This window comes from Ceratotherium simum, chromosome 23 (genome assembly GCF_057802395.1).
Source record: "Ceratotherium simum simum isolate JZ-2026a chromosome 23, ASM5780239v1, whole genome shotgun sequence".
In the NCBI taxonomy this organism is placed as follows: Eukaryota; Metazoa; Chordata; class Mammalia; order Perissodactyla; family Rhinocerotidae; genus Ceratotherium; species Ceratotherium simum.
In genome coordinates this window covers 37,506,852-37,527,905 of record NC_141922.1, presented here as the reverse complement: position 1 = coordinate 37,527,905, position 21,054 = coordinate 37,506,852, and the positions used below count along the sequence as shown (strand labels likewise).

At 38.5% G+C, this 21,054-nt stretch overlaps 1 protein-coding gene across 6 annotated transcripts in view; it reads left to right on the top strand.

Annotated features, from left to right (window-relative positions):
* Nucleotides 1–21,054, top strand: part of GRHL2 (grainyhead like transcription factor 2) — a 160,175-nt gene that overhangs the window by 26,037 nt on the left and 113,084 nt on the right. For all 6 annotated transcript variants that reach the window (XM_087447570.1, XM_014788095.2, XM_014788094.2 and 3 more), the window contains one exon: nucleotides 19,726–19,921. In XM_087447570.1, coding sequence (XP_087303696.1) covers nucleotides 19,726–19,921 — 196 coding nt within the window. The remainder of the gene's footprint in view (nucleotides 1–19,725; nucleotides 19,922–21,054) is intronic.

Sequence of the window (21,054 nt, the reverse complement as noted above, 5' to 3'; positions counted from 1 at the left end):
GGGGGGTGTCTTTGGGTTTTAGGTCAGTCGCCTACTTGGTCACGAAGTCCTGAGGCCTCTGCTTCTGCTGGAGACTGTCACCTTGGTTGTTCACATCTCATTTCCATTCTCACTCTCATCAGTCACTAGGGTTAAAAGAAAAAGGTGCCTGAGAGTATGGGCCCCGTCGTTAATAGTTAGCAGTGGAAAGTTGTCACGAAACTTCATCTGGAGCTTTCATCAGTCTTCTCCCTGCCCCTTCCCCAGTTTTCCCTCCTTCAAAGAGTTTTATTGCATTTGTCTACTACATTGTTTTCAGTTTGCTAAGCTCCTCTTCACTGCTGGGGATATTTAGTGCTAGCTCCTTTTTCCACTCAACCTAACCCCTGTAGCTGGACCAGAGTTCTCAGGACAACAAAGAGAGCAGGGAAAGCATCCAGACAGCTGCCACAGTAACCCCAACACATCACAAAAGCCGCTGGGACAAAGGGCTGTGCTGACTGTCACTCCCATGGCCTCTTTCTGTCAAAGAAATCAGGCTGCTTGCAGTATTTGACTAGCTCTGCAGGACACTTTTATCGAGCAGTATTCTAACATTTTTTGGAGAGTCTACGTAATTTTTTAAAATGCTCACTTTCCTCAGAGACAAGGCAGATAAGACAAGGTTTTCACAGAGGGTCAAATAATATAAAGAGTACAACACTGGCATTTGTCTTTTCTCTAGACTTAAAGTAGTCTGACACAAGCTTCACAAGCATTGCCATTAAGCAGCTACACTCCTGGAAGACTGCTTCTTGCAACCCCCACTCTCTTTCTAACAGGCTTAGCACCAGTTTGGCTAGCATCCACTTGATGTGACTGAGGCTGGGAAATAGAGCTGCACATTTTTACGTAGCAGTGATACCAGATAGAAGAGGCAAGGCAACTCGGATTCACCAACACCTTGCTATGCTTCTTCACGCTGACCCTGTCCCATGGCCAGCAGGAGCATCGATGTGTCTGCAGGGTCCTAGAAGTTCTAGAGCTTCCAGGCTCAACGTGGTCCTCTTTGTTCATAATACAGGCTCGTCCTCTGTGATTTTGTGCTTTGTCCATGGTATACCATGCCCTTTTTGATCTGTCTTGCACAACCTCCCACAAGGTGGAGACACCCACGTCACATTATAGCCCTGCTCTTAATTTTCACTTATTATACCTACAATGTGACTTTTCCCATTATAAAACCATTAATATGGGGAAGGGGGCCCATTGCTAGGGCACCCAGGAATGGTGCCCACACAGAATCTCCTCTTTACTTGGTGGAGCTCCACCTGGGTTCTGGTCTCTCCTCTGTGTTCGATCACAAGAACGTAACCATTCTGCCAACTCCTGGTCCTTATCTTAGATATTTCTGCCAGTGCCTCCCTGCTAGTTACACAATACAACATATTATCCTTCTATGCACTAATCAATGTCCCTTCAATACAGAACGATTCACTCTTAGCCAACGACAGTTACCTATACATGGTTGAGATCATTCTGCACTTCTCTTTCCTCCCAGACTAGAAAGACCTCAAGTTTCTTCATCTCTGCTAAAGTCTGATGGTAGAGGTAATGACTTATCTCAGAGGGTATTCCCAAGCTGTTATTTACTTGTCTTTCGGCTTCTCTCTGATTGGGGAGATATTAGGGAGAATGCTCCATAATTTGTTGATTTAACTTCTGTCTCCTGTACTGCTCTGGTGAGGCACATTGGTAGCAGAATCTTCTGTTTCTTCTCTTTAACACCATCTGTTGAACTGTATGACATGGGGTTGTGCATCTTTGCCGTGCAGTTGGTAAATTTTTGAGATACACACACGTACACACACAGACACACACACAAGCAGCTTTTTGTCCATTCTTGTTAGGTTTTATGGGAGAGAGAGTTTGTAATACAGCCTCTCTCTGATATCTTTAACTTGAAATCCCTACACATTTTTAGTGGTTAAGTGGTCAAAGTTATCTATTTTTTCTTCATAGATTCTTCCGTTATTCTATGCTTAACAAATTCTTCCAAATCTGAGAGCAAATTGAAGCTCCATCTACATATTCTCCTATTCTGTGTGTGTGTGATTGAATACTAAACTTATCCAAAAAATTGTTGGGGGGGCAAGCCCCATGACCTAGTGGTTAAGTTTAGCACACTCCACTTTGGCGGCCCAGGTTTGGTTCCTGGGCATGACCTACACTACTTGTCAGCAGCCATGCCGTGGCGGTGACCCACATACAAAATAGAGGAAGATTGGCACAGATGTTTACTCAGGGTGAATCTTCCTCAGCACACACACACAAAAAATGTCAGGAATTTATTGTAATGATCTCAAGTAAGTGTCCAACTAAACAAACACACAAATGAAGTAAAACACCTTAACTACATGCCCCAACATCATTTATTGGAAGAGAAAGTCTTTCAATCACCTTCCTTCTTTCTTCCCTCCATCCCTTTCTCTCTTCCTTCTTTCCTTTCTTCCTTCTTCCTTGTAAAAATTTTTTACATGTATATAATTTTGCACACACAGATAATTTATATAAAGGCATAAATGTGATCATATTATACACAGTGTGTTTTTTGTGTCTTCCTCCCTTTCCTGTTCTTGCCTCTTCTCTCCCACACTACTCCCCTTCACCCACATCATACACACCCCACCCCAACCTAAGTATGTATATATAAAGATATATGTATGTATACATGTGCATATTCATGTACATTCACATAATATATGCAATTTTTTTTACTAAATTTTTTTTTTTTTTGGTGAGGAAGATCAGCCCTGAGCTAACATCCATGCCAATCCTCCTCTTTTTGCTGAGGAAGACTGGCCCTAGGCTAACATCTGTGCCTCCCTTCCTCCACTTTATATGGGACGCTGCCACAGCATGGCCTGACAAGCGGTGCATGGGTGCGCACCCAGGATCCGACCCCCGGCTGCCAGCAGCGGAGCAAGGGCACTTAACCACTATGCCACGGGGCCAGCCCCAATATATACAATTTTTAAATTGAGTATTTTAAACTTCAAGCACAAATCTAAGGCCAGAGGAATAACTGAATGCTTTTGATCATTGTCCAGAAGAGGAAAAATAAGTAATTGATTCTTATTTTCCTGATAGTGTTCTCAAAAGCCCATCTAGTTTCTAAGGCAAACCAAAGTTTAGCTGGTTTTTATTATTTCCAGCATTTTGTTTTAGATCAAGTTTGTCATATAGTAAGGCCCATTTAATGGCCCTATTTTGTTTTATAGAAGGGACATCTTGTGTAATCAGTGTGTTTAGTATGGACTTTCTCATTACTTCCTTGTATAACATTTGTTAGGTCTCTAACCTATTTCCTGCCTTACTAGTCCTGCCATGCTCAATCTGTGGCTAGAAGTAGCCCATGAGGAAGTGTGGCCTTCACACAAACGTCATGATAGATTTCAGAGCCGGAAGCAGGACTCTTGATCAATTATGTTTTCTGTAGTTGGGGGAACATGAGGTGTTCATGGCCACCACTAGATCCCCAGGACATATTCTCTCATAGCACCTTGTGTGTTTTCTTCATTAATACTTTGTCACATCTGCAATTGTGTATTCATCTGTAAGAGCTTCACCAGGGGAGACATCAGGTCTGTCTTTTTTGTCATTGTATCCGAATACTCAGAGAAATACAAGCCCATAGTAGGCAGTCAATTAAGCCTGTTGAATCAATGTTATCTTGATTTCCAAGGTTTGTAAGTAGAAGTGCCTCCAGTATATGGAACTATATGCCTTCCATGATGCAATTTTCTATTACATCTTTAAACCTGGACCGATATATCTAAGGATCAGAACCTATTACAAAAAGAGGGCCTCAAAGTATGAGCACTGGGATGAGATTTTTTGTTAGCTTCTAGAGGAGGGTCTGGTGATAAGATTAGTTGAATGAATGAATGAGTGAATGAACAAATAGCAGAAACTTTGTCTCCCTTGGTTACCACTGTGTCCCTTGTACGTAGAGCGTTGCCTGTTGCACAATAGGACCTCAATGAAGGTTTGTTCAATGAACTGAGGGGGAAATTAACGGTAGGAGGTATGGGTGGAGGAGGGAACCTTTTGCGCAAAGATGCATATAATTTTCACTTTATCCTCAAATAGAAGAGTGCTTGTGTGTCCACAAAGCACTACAAATTAGCCAATAGCATATGTGTCTTCCAGCAGCTTGTCCTCTAATCATTTTGATGTTAACAAAGATAACCTGTGTAGTCCTGGGGAAATGGTATGATCTCCCCAGACCTCAGTTTCCCCATTTGTAAAATGAGAAATTTGGAGTGGATAATCACGAAGATGTCTTTCAGCACTTACAGACTATAATTCTATTCATAAATACAAAACAAGTTGTACCTCAGACCATTGGCAATGCTTACAAATATGTAAATATAAAGATTCTATCTAGCTCTGAGTTGTTTTGGAGTTTAAGTTACATAAAATACGAGATGCTTTTTTGAGTTTCATTTTTCTTCTAGGTAGGCCTTTTGCTCATAAACTGGGAGGATTCACAAAGTGGAAATCTATTTTTTGAAAGGAATCAGGGAGTTTTTCCATATAGGTGAAGAGAGAAAGGGGCACAGAAGAAGACTCGTGCTTTGGAGTGGGGAATTGCATAAAGGTTGCTGTGGCCAGCTTTTATGTGTGGAGCAGAGAAAGGAAATCAAGAGTTCTGCATGCCACCCGGAGGAAAATGCCCAGCCATAGTAGTTCCTCCAAGCATCTTCCTTCAGTCCAGCTCTTGTCTATCAGCTGGATCGTCTTTTCTTCCATATATATTGTTACATAAGCAATATTAAAGAAAAATTACTAAAGACAAATCACTCACAGTTTTACCTCCAAAAGTTAATTGTTTTAATTTTCTTTGTTTTTTTCTGGTTCATAACCCTATTTACTTATTTATTTGTTCACACAGTTCCTTGTTTTAGCATGGTTGACATGATAGTCCTCAATAGTTGGGTATTTAGTAGAATGCCCCTCCATTTGGGTTTACCTGATGTTTTTCTCATGATTAACTGGGGTTATGGACTTTTGGAAAGAGCATCCCAGAGGTGAGATGTCTTTCTCATCGCATCCTCTCAGGGTGTGTGTGATGCCCCTGCTGATGGTAACCTCCGTCGCTTGCTTAAGGTAGCAGCTGCCAGATGTCTCCACTGTGACGTTACTGTTTTTCTCTTTCCAAATAATTGAACCAGTTTTGATTTTTTTTATTTTTCTAGAAACGTTACCATTTTGTCTAAGTTTTCAAATTTATTAGCATAAAGGTATACATAATATTCTCTTTTTTAAAATGTGTACCACGTCTGAATTTATGTCTCCTTTTTCTTCTCTAATATGTGATCATCCCTGCCAGTTTGTTAGTTTTCTTTGTAACTTCAAAGGACCAGCTTTCGTCTTAAATTGCCCTTGCTGTCATGTCTTTACTTCAGTAATTTATGTTTTTATATTTAGAATATTCTTCTTTCTTTGGGTTAATTCTATTATTTTTTCCTAATATATGCTTAGCTCTTTAATTTTTAGCTTTTATTCTTTTATAATATAGACATTTAAAGCTGTGAAATTTACCTCTAAGTACTGATTTCTCTGTATCCCACAACATGTATGATATATTTTATCATTGAGTTTTAATTTTTAAAAAATTCCCTTAAGAGCTATTTTTTGACCTATGAATATTTGGAAGAGTATTTTATAATTTCTAAACATATAGTGTTTAAAATCCATCTTTTTTATTGTTTATTTAAAATTTAATTATTTTGTGATCAGAGAATTTAGTCTGTATCATTTGAGCTTTTGGAAATGGATGGTCTTGCTTAATGGCTTGATATATGATCAGTTTTCTTAGGTATCATAGATGCTTAAAAAAGAATATTGGTTTCCTTTTTTAAATTCACTTTGAAAGTATCTATCTTGGGCCGGCCCCATGGCTTACCGGTTAAGTGCTCGCGCTCCGCTGCTGGCGGCCCGGGTTCGGAACCCGGGCGCGCACCGACGCACCACTTCTCCGGCCATGCTGAGGCCGCGTCCCACATACAGCAACTAGAAGGATGTGCAGCTATGATGTACAACTATCTACTGGGGCTTTAAGGGGAAAAAAATAAATAAATAAAATCTTTAAAAAAAAAAAAAAGAAAGTATCTATCCTTTAAAAGTAGGGTTAACTCATTTTCACTTATTGCAATTGCTGATATGTAAGGTCTTATTTTTCCTATATTATGTCATCATTTTTATTTTTGTTTCATTGATCAATATTTCTTTTTCTATTATTTTTCTCAGTGATTTTCTAGAACAATGGTTCTCAAAATTTTTGTTCTCAGAATCTCTTGACACTTTTAAATTATCAAAGTTCCTATAAAGCTTGTGTGTGGGTTGTATATAGATCTATTGATATTTACCATATTAGAAATTAAAGATAAGAAATTAAAAAATATATATTTATTTATGCTTCAATTAAAATAATAATTATAAATTCATTGCATATTAACATAACCTTTTAAAAATGAAAAATAACTATTTTTTCTAAAACAAAAGAATTTAGTGAGAAGAGTGGTATTGTTTTACACTTTTGCAATTCTCTTTAATGTCTAGCTTAATAGATGACTACTGGATTCTCATAACTGCTTCCTTCAGTCTGTTGCAAATATTATTTTGGTTGAAGTATATGGAAAAAATCCTGCTTCTGCTCATAGTTGTTGGAAAATGAAAATGTATTTTCATAGCCTTTTCAGATAATTCTAAATATCCTTTGATACTGCACCAAAATTCAACAAGTGATAGTTTCTTAAAGGTTCATTTCAATGTGGAAACTGAAATCATACTTTCTGTACTCCGTTAACATTAAATCTCTAGGCCTGTCTTGTACTTTGAATGTATCTTTTACCTGTGCATGATTTTGTAATGTCATGCATTGGTATTTGGAAATATTGATGAACTGAGTTATTGAGATCTTCCAAATGTTAACATGTTTCTTGATACATTAGCAAAAAAAAAAAAAATCCATTAATACTTCTATTGATCTCATCAGAAAATTTTTAAGTTCATACTTAAGTTGTGAATAGTAGTGGATGCAAGTTTTCAAATATAAATGAAAGCTTGAATTTTATTATTGACTGCAAATACTGTCAGTTGTTTTTCTTGAAGTGATAGACTCACACTTGGTTTATATTTGAGAAAATGTCGGCCCAACACCCAAGTCTGAATACGTAGTTTGTCGGTCTGTCATTCTTTCATGTGAAAGTGGAGTTCTATGAAAAAAGCAGCTAGTTCAGTTTCAGTTCAAACAATTGCACAAGTGCATTTCCTCAAGGCAATCATTGTTCTTCGGTATGCAGTAGACGTGCTTTATATGTACTACGCACTTTGTCACACAAAATATTAAAAAGATGTGTACCCACAGTTTGAGATTAATAAAATTAATATTTTATACTGCTTCATCAAGGACATTCTCAAGTGAAACTAGCATTCCTTTTTTTGTTTGTTTGCTTGTTTTGTTTTTATTGTTAATGTATGTCGATAAGAATACGATGACTCAGGTACCGTTTTATGTCACTGCCTTGATTCATGTCAGGAACCAGAACTTTTACCCACCATTAGTTTTGTACCATCAGTGCAAATGTCAATATAGTGAAAAGGCAAATAATGGCTTAATATTATTATGAAAATAGTTTTGACCTCACAGACCCCTGAAAGTATCTAAGTGACCTCTAAGTGTTGGCAGACTATACTATGAGAATTGCTGCTCTAAAATTTCTATATCCTATCTTTGTCCCAGTAATTGTTACCATTGCATTTTTAATAAACATATTTAAAATTTTATTTTCTATCAATACCAGAAATTAATCTTTATCCTTTACTTTTCCTCTATACAAACCAAACTGTAAAATACTTGTTAAAGAACTGCTCTATCACCTCTCTGATATTTCATTCTAGTTTGGTATTATCTTTAAGAATCCTTTCTTAGTGGTATAAATTTCATTTCCATGATCAGAAACTGGTTACAATTAATTTAACATTTTACTGGTTTATTTGATACTCTGATTTCTGTATCACTTTTCTTCCCTATCCATAAATCTCTTTTTTCACTTTGACTTGAGGAATAATTCTTTCAAAAGGGATGAGTAGAATAGTTTTTGAATCCTTTCATGATCAGACATATCTTGATTTTCTTAATTTACATTTTTTCCAGTTTTATTGAGAAATAATTGACATACATCACTGTATAAGTTTAAGGTGCACAGCATGATGGTTTGATTTACATATGTGTAAAATGATTACCATGATAGGTTTAGTTAACATCCATCACCTCATATGGAAACATGTCTTTGTTTTCTCATCACACTAATTGATCTTTTGCTGTGTTTAGAATTCCATGTACCAATCCCTTTTCTCTTGTCTTGCAGCATTTAGTGATGTAGATGAGATGTTTACTGGCTGGCTGTTTCTTGTTTTGTTGAAAGTTGCTTAGTTTTTTTCAAGTGTTTGTAGCATTTTCCACTTGATTTTTAACATAGAAATTTCACCAGGACATGAATAGATGTATTTCTTTTTATTATCCTTTCAGCCTTTCATTCTCAAGACCCAAGTTTTTTTTCTGCTGGAGGACATTTTCTTCTATTATTTCTTTGATTATTTTTTCCTTTCATCCTTTTCATTCTTTTCTTCTGTAACTCTTGTTAGTTGAATATTACACCCCTGAGTCTATTCTGCATGCCTTTTAACTTTGTCTCATAATTCCTTTTTTTCTTTAAAAACTGGAAAAATTCCTTTCTTGGATCTCCCAGATCAAGTCTTTTTTTTGTCTTTTCTATTAAACCCTCATACAAAATTTTGTTTTTATTTCAGAAATTATGTATCTTGTTTGGTGATTGTTTCTTTTTCATAGTAGCCTGTACTTGCCTTCTAGATGCCATATCTTCTTTTTAACATTATTTTCTGTATCCAACATTAATTATTTTCCTCATCAATAAGCTGTTTTGTTCATCTTGGGGCTTCTCTTTCATTCTTGTTAGATTTCCTTAAATATCTGGTGATTCTTAGTTCTATTAAAAACGAAGTGTTGCTCATCACCTTTCAGAGCTGACAGGGTTTGTTGGCAGAGTGGAGTTCATTCTTGCCAGGGTGAGCTGTTTTCTTAAGTGTAAGGAGTGGCCACAGGTGCTGAGAGTACTTGGAAGATTCTTCTGCTTATGCACAAGTGCAGTCCAAGCAGGCAAGCTGGGGGTTGGACATTTTGGAAGATTTTTCCTTTGTTTTAGGCTGAATTTTTTCCTTGGTTTCCTTTTGGTAGTTTAAAGTTACTCTAAGCATTTTACTAACTTATTTCTCTCTCTAGTCATAGGGCCTCCCAAAGGCTGATTCCTTCTGTAATTAAGAAGTGAATGCTGTAGCTAGTTCCTCTGGGTACACTTTACTGGGACTGGCATGGTCATAGACACTGAGTTAGAGTTTTCCAGGCTTAGTGGGAAAACCAGTGCTCACTCATGCATTAACCTCTCCTGCACCGGAGCTGGGGTGCAACCTTCTTGACTTTGGTTTCTCCTCTATTCCAATCTCTTCTGCTTTTTATCTTCTAGCATTGCAGAAAATTTCTGTTTCCACCTTGACTATACACATTATTATTTCCCTCACTTAAGGGAATCTTTGAGAAAGAAGTAAACACATGAAATGATCTTGAGATGGAAGTCTGTCCTGAAGCGTTTAAGAGGCTTTTGTATTTTGGTTTTTTGCTAGAAATTTGAGCATAAGTTCCTCCAAAGAACTGATTCTTTTTAAAATTTTTTAAGTGTATTTGGTTTTTAAATGATTCTTTCCTGTAAAAATTATATTTTTGGTCGCTATCTAATGTTTCCAATATTTTTTAATTATTTAATTTATATTTCTATCTTGTGAATTATTTAATATTTTTCCACAGGACATTTAAAAACTGATAGCCTCTAGCTATGGCAAACTAAAGAGGAATGAGGAGTAGTTGCTACCCTGCCCCAACACAATTTACTTGTGTTGCCTGCCTGGTATGTACCCTGCAGGATGTTTCAGTGCCTTGGAATTCTACAAATAATTTAAACACATTGTCTTTGTTTTCAAGGAGCTTATAGATTGCCCCTTTGCACAATTTCTCTAGAACTCTGAATTTGGGCATCATCTCATTTACTTTCATGTCAGAAATCCCCTGTCATATTGGTCTTTTGTATACAATCTGTTTCCTAGTTCCCCCTTTTCAAGTAACTGTTTTTTCTGATTTTGAAAATATAGTGTAGTCAAGAATCTGAAACAGAGAGGGATGCTGAAGAGCTCAGGCTGTGGGATGCAACCCTGGTCTAAGCCGACTGCTATGGGACCCTGGGCAAGTGACTTAACACGCTCAGGTCAATGTCTCCATCTGTGTAACGGGCCCGTTTGCCATGCCTGACTGTAAGGTTTTTGTAAGGAATAAATGCATTAACCCATGTCGGGGGCTTAGAACACTCTCTGGCATGTGGTAGGTGCTCAATAAGAATGTGTGACTTACTATTGTTGCAGACTATTTGAAAAGGGAAAAAGTAGAAAGAAGCAAATAAAAATTCACCTATAATCACTGTTAGCATTTTGGATTTTGATTCACATACACACACTCATATTAACCAATTTTAGTTATTTCAGAGATTACGATTTCTGCATATTTTCTGCATTTTTTAATTCCTTTCTTGTCCTCTTCCTTCCACTTTCCATTCTGATATCTTGCTTCCTATGGTTGTTTCTATTCCTTGATGATGTGCCTTTCCTGCAGCGTTTTAATTATATTCCTAATTCTCTCAGTCCCCGATTACTTACTAAGTGGACCAAGAGCATGCTTAGCGCACGAGCAAAGATTGGGCACCAATTAGAGAGAGAGAGAGAGAGAGAGATTACGCCTCAACCAGTGAATCAGTATATTTTGCAATTAGTATATCTAAAATGGAACTATCTTAATTTCAATAGACATAAGTTTTGTTTTTCAGTTCATTATTTTTAAAAACTATGCATTTTATGTAGTGGAGGGCATCATAATATTTTCACTGAATTAATTGAATCCTCTCTTTCTCAAACATAGCCACTTTAATGTAAAGATTATCAGTTTCACCCCAGGCTGTGGATTCATTTCATTTCCCTTGAATCTTATACAGATTAGGTCAAGGCCAAGAGGTTAGAGTCATTAAGAACAAGTGCTCAGTGTAGAAACTTCCTAATAAGTTTCAGTCCTTGTTCTAACATGGAAAGTATCTGTTATCTCTTGTGATTTGCCTCTAGCAAGCACCAAAAGGAGGGGTATTACTGAATGTAGCCAGCAGTGAAATGACTAACATTGTTGGCATTTAAATTGTGACATTAACCCTGGTTAGGATGATTGGTTCATTAGTTTCCATTTGAAAGTCTTATTCTGTTAATGGAAAAAAATGCCAAGATTCCAAAAGAAAGAATAAGTGTCAATTCTTGAAACTTTGCTCTTAAGTTTAGTGTCTGAATATGGTCATTTTTTTTTTTGTCAGAAGCTGAAGTGGTTGTATGTCAGTGATCAGCTACAGTAAATTAGCTACACGAAATTGAAGTGGATGAAGACTCAACTCCAAGTGCTGAAGACTCAGAGTATAAGATGAGACATTCTATTTGGAGAATAGAATTCATACAGTCTCAAGATAAAGGCTGTCTGTGTGTGTGTGTGTGTGTGTGACAGAAAGAGAGAGAGAGAGAGAGAGAGGGAAGATGGGGCAGAGGGAGGGGATTGAGGCAGAGGATGTAGCATGAAATCCTGAGAATTATATAAAAGCTTCATTTCTTTTTAATGAAAGGGAAATGCCTTGTCCTGGGTGAAAAAATTCTTTTGCCGCCAGCTCAAGTCAATGTTGGGAATGATGGACAACAGGTGGGAGAAAGGGTCATGACTATCAGACCTTTGCTGATTGGAATTCAGTCTTCCGGTTGTCTTGCCTGTCGTCTGCATGTAAATATGCTTGGTTTCCTAGTGCTGTAGGAAACCACTACCTTAAAGGTGGAAAGTGCTATCCACCTTTAAGGAGGATAGAAGAATGAATCCTCATTTTGTTTAATTTGAAGGTGAGAATTAGGAGGTGAGAGAAAGATAGTTCAAATAGGATCGATGCTTATTATAAAATTTACAATTATGGTTTCTAAAATTAAGGCTACTTACATTTGTGTAGCACTTTATAGCTCACAACCAACTTTACAAATATGCTCTAAATTAATTTTATGAAAAATATAGTTCCCCTATTCCCTTCATAGTACTTGAAACCCCAATTTATACCTCAATTCCTCAACTGAACTTTTATTCACTCATTCAACAAATGTTAACTGAGTACCAAATATATGGCAGGCACGATTCAAAGTGCTTATGATGTATTCACGAGCAAAACAAGGAATCCCAGCTCTTGTGGAGTGGACATTTTCATGTGGGTAGACAGACAATGAACACTGACCATAATAAGTAAGTAAGCTATATTGTATGTTAGAAGATTGTGACTTCTAGGGAAGAAGGAAAGAGTAGAGAGCTGGGTAAAGGAGACTGAAAGTTTTATAAGAACTGGAAGTTCCAGGGTGGGTGGAGGCAGGTCGCTGCATTAAATAGGGCAGTCAGGGTAAGTCTCATTGTGGTGTGATTTGGACAATAGCTTAGAGGAGCTGAGAGAGTTAGCCGTGGGTATTGGGGGGAAGAACATTCCGGTAAGATGAGACAGCTGGAGCCAAGGCCCTAAGGTGGAGACATGGTGACCAGTGCAGCAAGATCAGAATGAATGACAAGGAGAGTGTCAGGAGAGAAACATTTATTATTTCATGCAGTTCCTGATGGTCAGGAATCTGGGAGCAGCTTAGCTAGATGGTTCTGGCTCAGGGTCTCTCATAAGATTGCAGTCAAGTTGTCATCTGGGGCTGTAACTGATGATAAGACTTGACTCTGACTGGAGAATACACTAAGCTCACTCACGTGATTGTTGGTGGTCCTCACTGGCTGTTTGTCAAGGCTTCTGTTCCTCACCACATTATGGCAGTTTACTTTCCCTAGAGCAAGAGATGAGAGAGAGAGAGAGAGAGAGAGAAACTCCAGGATAGAAGCTGCAGACTTTGATTATCTAATTCTGGAAGTGACATACTGTCACTTTTGCCATATGCTATTGGTCCTATAAACCAACTCTGGTACTGTGGGAGGGAACTACACAGGGTGTGAATTCTAGGAGGTAAGGATCATTGGGAGGCTGGCTACCACAGAGACAATTGCAATTATCAGAGTACAAGATGATGCTGGCTTGGACCAGGATGCTTGCAGTGGAATGGTGAAAAGTGGTCAGATTTTGGATATGTTTTGAAGGTAGAATCAATGGGATTTTCTAATGAAGTGGATGTAAGAAAATGAAGAATCAAGGATGATTACAAGTATTACAACTGGAAGGATGGAGTTGCCACCAACTGAGATAGGAAAAGCTGAGGACAGGCAAGGATTTGAGGTGGGGTGTGGTGGTGGCTGAAGATGAGATGTTTGGCTTTCCGACGTGATTTATCTTGCTCTTCTCTAATCTTCATAGTGGCCCAGTTAGAGGGCCACTATGTGCCTGGTGCTCTGCTAGGAGGATCATATACATTACTTCATTTAATTTATGCAACAATTGCTTCACACATCAGAAAGCTGAGACCAGACAGGTTAAATAACTTGTCTTATGTAGTAGGGCTGATAAGTGGCAGGGCCAGGATTTGAATCTAGGTCCATCTCCTGTGGGTCACTTTCTGCAAAACAAATAATCTAACACATTTTTTAAGCTCTGTATCAGATGCCTTTTAAGATGTAAGTGCCTAGGGCCGATCTAGGTGTCTAGGTGTATTAGGGATGGGGTGGGAATTGGTGCTTCTAGAAGAAAGCCGATGACAAAGCTGGAGAAGTGTTCCCAGATATTTGAGTAAAACCAGGTGGGTTGGGAATCCAAGGTGGGTCAGGGAAAGTGCTGCAGGACAGAGGCAGTGGACTATGTATGGGGACTACTGGGTCTTTTCTTTAATGGATGTCACTTTCTTGGTGTAGTTGGTGGATCTGACAGCTGAATGACAGTTTTCTTTGCATAGTCAGTAAGCTTTCATAGTAAAAATTAAATAGTAGATTATTATACATGTAAATAATATACATTCTGTAGGAGTTCTTAGTAAAGGCAGGCCCTTAAGGGCTAAAATAGGGAAAATCAGGGAAGATTTTCTGGAAGATGGGATGTTGCAGCTAGACTTTGATAAGAGTCAAATTAAGATAAAAGAAAGAAGAGGATTTCGGGCAGAGGAACAGTCTGAGCAAAGACATGAAAGTAGGAATGGGCATCTTTATGGAACTTCAGAGAAATGGCATAATTCCTTATATTAAGCAAATAGAGAGAAATAAATTTTGAGAAGTAGGTAGGGGCCTGATAATAGAGAATCTTAAATATCAGATGGACGATTTTGGACTTGATATTATAGGTGGTAAAGAATCTGTACACTCTTGAAAATTATGTTCCATGAAGATTATTCCACAGGCTTCAATGTGGATTTAAGAGGGTAATGTTGAAGGATAGAGAGGCTAATTGGAGGCATGAAGAGATAAGACTAAAGGTGTGCTAATGAATGTGGTGACTGACTCTGTATAAGGGACAAAGAGAAATAATAGAAGCTAACACATATGCAGATTTTACAGTCAGTATTTAATTCCAACAAAAATACTAGGGAGTAGATATTATTATTCTACCTCATTTAGGGTACATCTCAGCTTTACAGATGAGGAAACTGATGCACAGAAAGGTTGACTAACTTGTCCAGGGTTACATAGCTAGTGAGTGGTGCAGCCAGGATTTGCATGCAGGCAGTCTTGCTCCAGAATCTATATTTTAAACCAGTACATAAGATTTGGCTCTAGATGACGGGGGACAGGTGATGGGTAGGAGTGCCCAACTGAGAAACCATAATTAGCTTAGTTTTGGATTCATTGAGTTTAAGTTGACAACAGGACATCTAAGTAGAAGTGCAGAACTTGCTTTCAGGCGATACACCTCTGTTAGTCATTAAGGTAAAGGATCAATGAAAGCCATATGAATCATCAATGGCAAGAGTACAGCAAAGGGCCGAGGAATGATCAGAGTTAGAGGAATAAGAAGAGAATTGAGTAGAATGGAAACTAGGAAAGGATGATTGGCTACAGAAGAAAACCACCTTCGTAAGGTGTCTTGGAAGCCAGGCAAGGCAAGATTTTACAAAAGTAAATGGCCAAGAAAATTCAAGTAAATTAAGAACTGAGAACAGTCTATTGGATTTTGAGCAGAGGTCATTAGGAATCAGTTCTAAAGGGAAGTAATACTTCTAACTCTTATTTATTGAAGATCTGTAATGTGCCAGGCACTTCATATGTAAACATCTGAGTTTTTCCTTTAGAACAACTCTGTGAGATTGATATCATGATACAGACAAAGAAATGGAAGCTCAAAGAAGGAAAGTAACTCATCTAAATTCAGTAATTGACAGAACTGAGCTTTATTCAACTCCCAAATCACCTTCCACCTGGATTAAGACAACTTCCCTCCCAAAAAACCAAAACCCCCCAAAAACCCCCCAAACCAAAAACCAATGCCCTTCTAGGAGTTATAAAAGAAATAGATGGTGAGAAATGGATTGAAAGTGATAATTTGTGTGAATACTTTACTGTCCTAGTTCTTATTTTGTGGTCCCAAGCGAAATGGATATACGTCTGGATTTGTTGACTATTACTACACAAACTTTTAGGAGATGAAGACGTTATGTGCTCAGTTGCATATGTTTCTCCCCAGTAAAACATCCCTACTTTAGACTCTTGTTAATACTCACAGGGGAGTGGTAGGTTGCCTCTGGCAGAGTGATCTGGAGCTTTTCTTAACTTGTTAGTTCTGATCTCAATGGCAATAACTGCTCCACATTTTTCACTACTTCAGCTGATGACTCATTTCTCATTTTCCCCCCAACATCAGCAAAATGAAGTAGTGGATTAAAGAAGACAAACGGAGAAAAAACGGTTATACAGTAGCCCCTCTTATCCGTGAGGGATATGTACCAAGACCCCCAGCCTGAAACCAAAGATGGTACCAAACCCTACACTGAACCCTGTACCACAGCAGTCAATCTGGTAGCTGAGATGGCTGCTCGGTGAGTAAGGGGCTGGTAGCGTATACAGTGTAGATATGCTGGACAAAGGGATGATTCACTTCCTTGGCGGGACAGAGCATGATGGCATGAGATTTCATCATGCTACTCAGGACAGCTCATAGTACTTATGAATTGTTTATTTCTGGAATTTTCCATTTAATATTTTTATACCGTGGTTGACCATGGGTAACTGAAACTGCAGAAAGTGAAACTGCAGATAACAGGGGACTACTGTATGTGTGATGGAACGAGGCCTTAGCCTTGCTGTGAGTGCTCAGGTCCTAATCTAAACTTTTCTCCAAAGAAGGACCAGGGATCACGTTTATAGTTGCTGTTTACAGTCTGTGTTGGAGGCCACCCAGAACCTAAAATACCTAAAGCTACACAAAGGATATTTAAAAAGTTGACCAGAGCAGAATTAGAACTGCCATTCCAAAAGAAGAGAAATGAAACTCAGTCTGAGAAAGTGTCCAAACTTTGGTAAAAGTTATTCTGTGAAAATTTCCTCTCTTTACAATTCTACATTTTTGCTCAGTGTACCAGAGAGATTATTCTGTTTTTATTAAACCAAGGTTTATTCAACACTGCTCTGTACTGGAGAGATTATAATCTGTGAAGAAAAAAACGAAGTCATTATGCAACTAAAGGGAGGAGCATAAAAGGCTCCTTTGGCCATCAAAAATGTGAAAAGAAATAGCTAGTAAAGTTGTGCTTTCCCGGAATATTTCTTTCCAGTGATCACATAAGGATTCGTCAACCATTTCATCACCGGGGAAAGGCTGATGAGTTTAAATTTATGAGTGAACACTCGTGCTGGGAACAGATGAAATCAGCAAGCCAGGAGACTCAGCAGGAGGGCGTAGGGACTTGAAGAAAGAAGACTCAAGGAAAAATCTCTCCAGTGAATCAAGACACCACTTAGTGTAAATCCAGAATTGGCTCTTATTCTTCAGCCTACCGCTTCCTGCTACACTTTTGGAAATTAGCCAGTGTTATATTTAACGCTCCCTCTCCACCAGCAATATGTGCTTTTTTCAGGCATGAAAGAGAATAAAATCCTCATCTTTTTTCATGGCAAGGTCACTGCAGATAACATGAAGGTCTTCATTCCTTCCTGTAGGGCTGAGCGTTTTAGGAAGTGTGCATGATGCCTGGGCCCTCATGAGTAATAATTAGGGTTTAGAATCCTCTATTTCAGCCTCTAAGTGAAGGCTGCAGATCAGACACCCAGAGTGGCCCCAACTGAACAGCTGCGGAAGGGGCGGTGGCAGCCCTGCTGCAACATGAGCCTACCACCTCCGCCTTCTTGCTCTTCCCCAGAGGCCTCATTTCTTCCCCTTATAAACTCTTGGGAGTCCACCAACAAATCTGTCTCCAAATCCACCCCTATCCTACATGATTAGTAACTTGTACAACACAGAAATGCTATTTTACTGTTAGATCAGAATATATAAATTTCTCTAGCTGACTCTCCAAAATGAATACAAATGTGCACCTTTTGTCAAAAATTCCGTTATTCTGCATTACCAAATTATTCTTCATGATAAAAAATATTTCCCACGTCTGCTCACTTCAACATTGACCAGCACATTCCTACCTACCCTTCAGGTCTTTGTGGAAACTTTGGTTCCTCCTTGATCCCCTGATTAGGTTAGTCTCCTCTGTCATACACTCTCATGACACCATCCATTTCCCTTTCTCACATTTATTGCCCCTGTAATAGTGGTACTATCTCTTCCCCACTGGACCGCAAGCTACATGAGCCACAGGGCAGTGTCTTGTTCGCCACTGTATCCTCAACAACTAACATGTGCCTGGCATCTATTGGACTCTCAATAAGTACTTATGGAATATTGCTAAATGAACAACTTCAGTTTCCCTTTAATTAATGATTATCTTTAGCACTTTTAAATTATAATCAACTTTACCAAAAATTGGTATACCCACAAACTTTACAGAAACAATGAACTGTGCCGTGATAGTAATACATGTCATTTGTATAGCATGTGCCGTTTACTGAACTCTATTTTATCCATTATTTTATTTGATACTCACAATCACATTGTCAGGTAAGTAGGGTGGACATTGTTATCCTTATTTAAGTTGTGAAGAAACTAAAACTCAGACAGTTTCTGCCACTGAAAGTGGTGAACTAGGACACACTTCCAGGGCCTATGCTACTCCATGTCATCATACTGCCTAATGGTTAGTAAGCCTTTCCACCCAAGTTTTTCTCGTTTACTTCCAGAAACTTGATTGTACCATTTTAATCCAATTCATTTGCAATTGGGTCATTATTCGCTTCTTCTTCCCAATCGGTGCCACCAAACCACTGGCACAGAGTTCAGATCAGGGACCTGGAGACCATCTAGCCTAGAATTCCACTCTGCTAAATGTGAATTCCCCCCCGCCCCATCCCCAAATATATCTTAGCAATGTCAATGTCATTTTCTGACCTTATACCAATGTATGGCACCATGCCAGCACATGAAGGGCCTTCAATAGTCTTTGTTGAGAGTTCACATCAGTTCTCTGTCACAGAGTGAGCTGAGAGACCATCTACCATTGGAAGGTCCTGGAGGAGTGTCAGTAAAACAGGACCTCTTTTAGAACTGAATGACCATCAGAAGGCCCTTGGTGGCTGAATTTCCATTGATTAGTGTAGGTGTTACCTTCACCAGTCCTGTCACTCGTATGTGTCATATTACTATGAGTGGACATAGGTGTTATTAAAATACAATATCATTGTTCCATTTTGGTTCCATTTCAATGAACAAGCCTGGGGAGCTGATGAGGACTGAATTATTATCACTTCGTCCTTAAGAAATTGCCTTTTTTTTGTCAATTGCTGCTTTACCCAAGTTTGGCTTGGTTAGGATTGATAATTGACTCCAACCCTTTTCTGTTTCTACTGAAAATTCTCCAGATTTACTCCTCACTCTCCACGATAAATTTTTATAACCTGTAGCTTCCATATCATTTAAATATAGTAGGATCCTGTGGCAACACAGGATTCATATATAGAGTCTATCTCATTACTGTTCCTTTGTATCATTACCGTGCAGCATATCTGTGATATACTTTGTTTGCAAAGTAGCTTATATTGCCTTTTTTAATTAAGAGACTTGGATTGGTCTATAATTCGCTAGCAATTTCAAGTGTAGATAAAATAGTTTTTAATTATCATTAATGTATTATGTTTAATATATTGTATGTTTTTATAATTAGAACTCAGCAAGTTAAATGAAACCTGCTCCCTCACAGAATATTCTAATATTCTTTAATGCAGAATAATTAAATAAAATGATTTGGCTCTTAGAATGATTGGATGTGGAAAAACAGTGTGAAGAGGACCAACTTACACTACTTATACAACCTTTTAAAGCTCATTATTACTTCTCATACACGGTGAAAAAATAAATCAGTGGCTTTGTAAATGCAATGTGGCAGTCACTTATTTGTAATCTTCCCTTCTCCATTCTGGGAAAGTACAAATTAACCATATTGTGCATTTTTTTTAGTGGGAAAAGGAATGTTTCTTTGATAATGAACCTCACATTTCTCTTGCTTACACAGTAATAAACGACTGGTGGCCTTAGTGCCGATGCCCAGTGACCCTCCATTCAATACTCGAAGAGCCTACACCAGTGAAGATGAAGCCTGGAAGTCGTATCTGGAGAATCCCCTGACGGCGGCCACGAAGGCGATGATGAGCATTAATGGTGACGAGGACAGTGCTGCTGCCCTTGGCCTGCTGTATGACTACTACAAGGTAGAGCCCGCAGCCCCACCTGCCCCTCTTCCTGCCCCCAGGGCCTCCCCTCACTGGTGGGAAGAGGGGACAGATTCTTCATCCCAGGCCAGAGAGTGAATAGTATCTCCGCACTCACTATGGAATTCAGCCTCTTCCTGTTCTCATTGCCTCCCTGCTTTTCCATCGATGAAGCACAGCTTCCCAACCCATCCAGAGGAAGTTTTCATTTTCGGATAATTCTTTCTGTGTCCTCTGTTCACATGTATACACATTATCTACATATAATTCCTACTTCATATCATATTGCAAATAATTCCTTGCTGCCATTTGTAATTTATGACTGATTTTTGGTGAATAAAGAATACTACATTGTGTGGCTGTACCATGATTTAGTCATTGCTCAGTTATTAGGCATTTAGGTTGCTTGTAGATTTTCCATTTTATGAGAAACATTCAGGGCTTCTAGACTTTTTAGTCTTATAAGGAATATTGCAATGAATGTTTTTGTGGTAGACTTTTGCAGCAATTCCAAAACCTAATTTTGTTAGAACCCTGTCTCCATTTGTTTCAATGGGTGCTAAATATTTATTTTGAAAAGCCCTTAAACAAAATGTGATTCACTTATATTACAAATTCACTTATATTACAAAAATACCTACCATACAGTACCTTCAAAATAGGAGTATTTCAGGAAATCAAACAGCAAACAATGGTCCGTCTCAACTATAAAGGACTATATCTGGTATGACCTGCTCCCTTAGAACCAGTGAAGTGTAAAAAATCAACAAGTGTTTACTGACTGAGGAGATTTATTGCCTGCCTTGATTCTAAACACCATTGACTTATGCTGGGAATTGGCACAAAGGTGAGAATGGCTATGTTTATTTTGCTGGTTGGGCACAGTGAACTCTTTATTTTAGAATAAGAACTGAATCCCTGCTTCCGTCTCTCCCTCCATTATGAGAAAATCACCCAAGACGAACAATTTTCCTTTCAGTAAGTTTCAGTTCTGGCTTCCTATTTCCTTCCTGCTTCCTATTTCCTGTTTCCTTTCAGCAGCCTCCACTTTTGCAAGTTGTGTTGGCTCCTGTCTCTCTCCTAAACCAGAGTTTTCAGGCTTTCCAAAGATCTACCATCACCACCAACTCTGG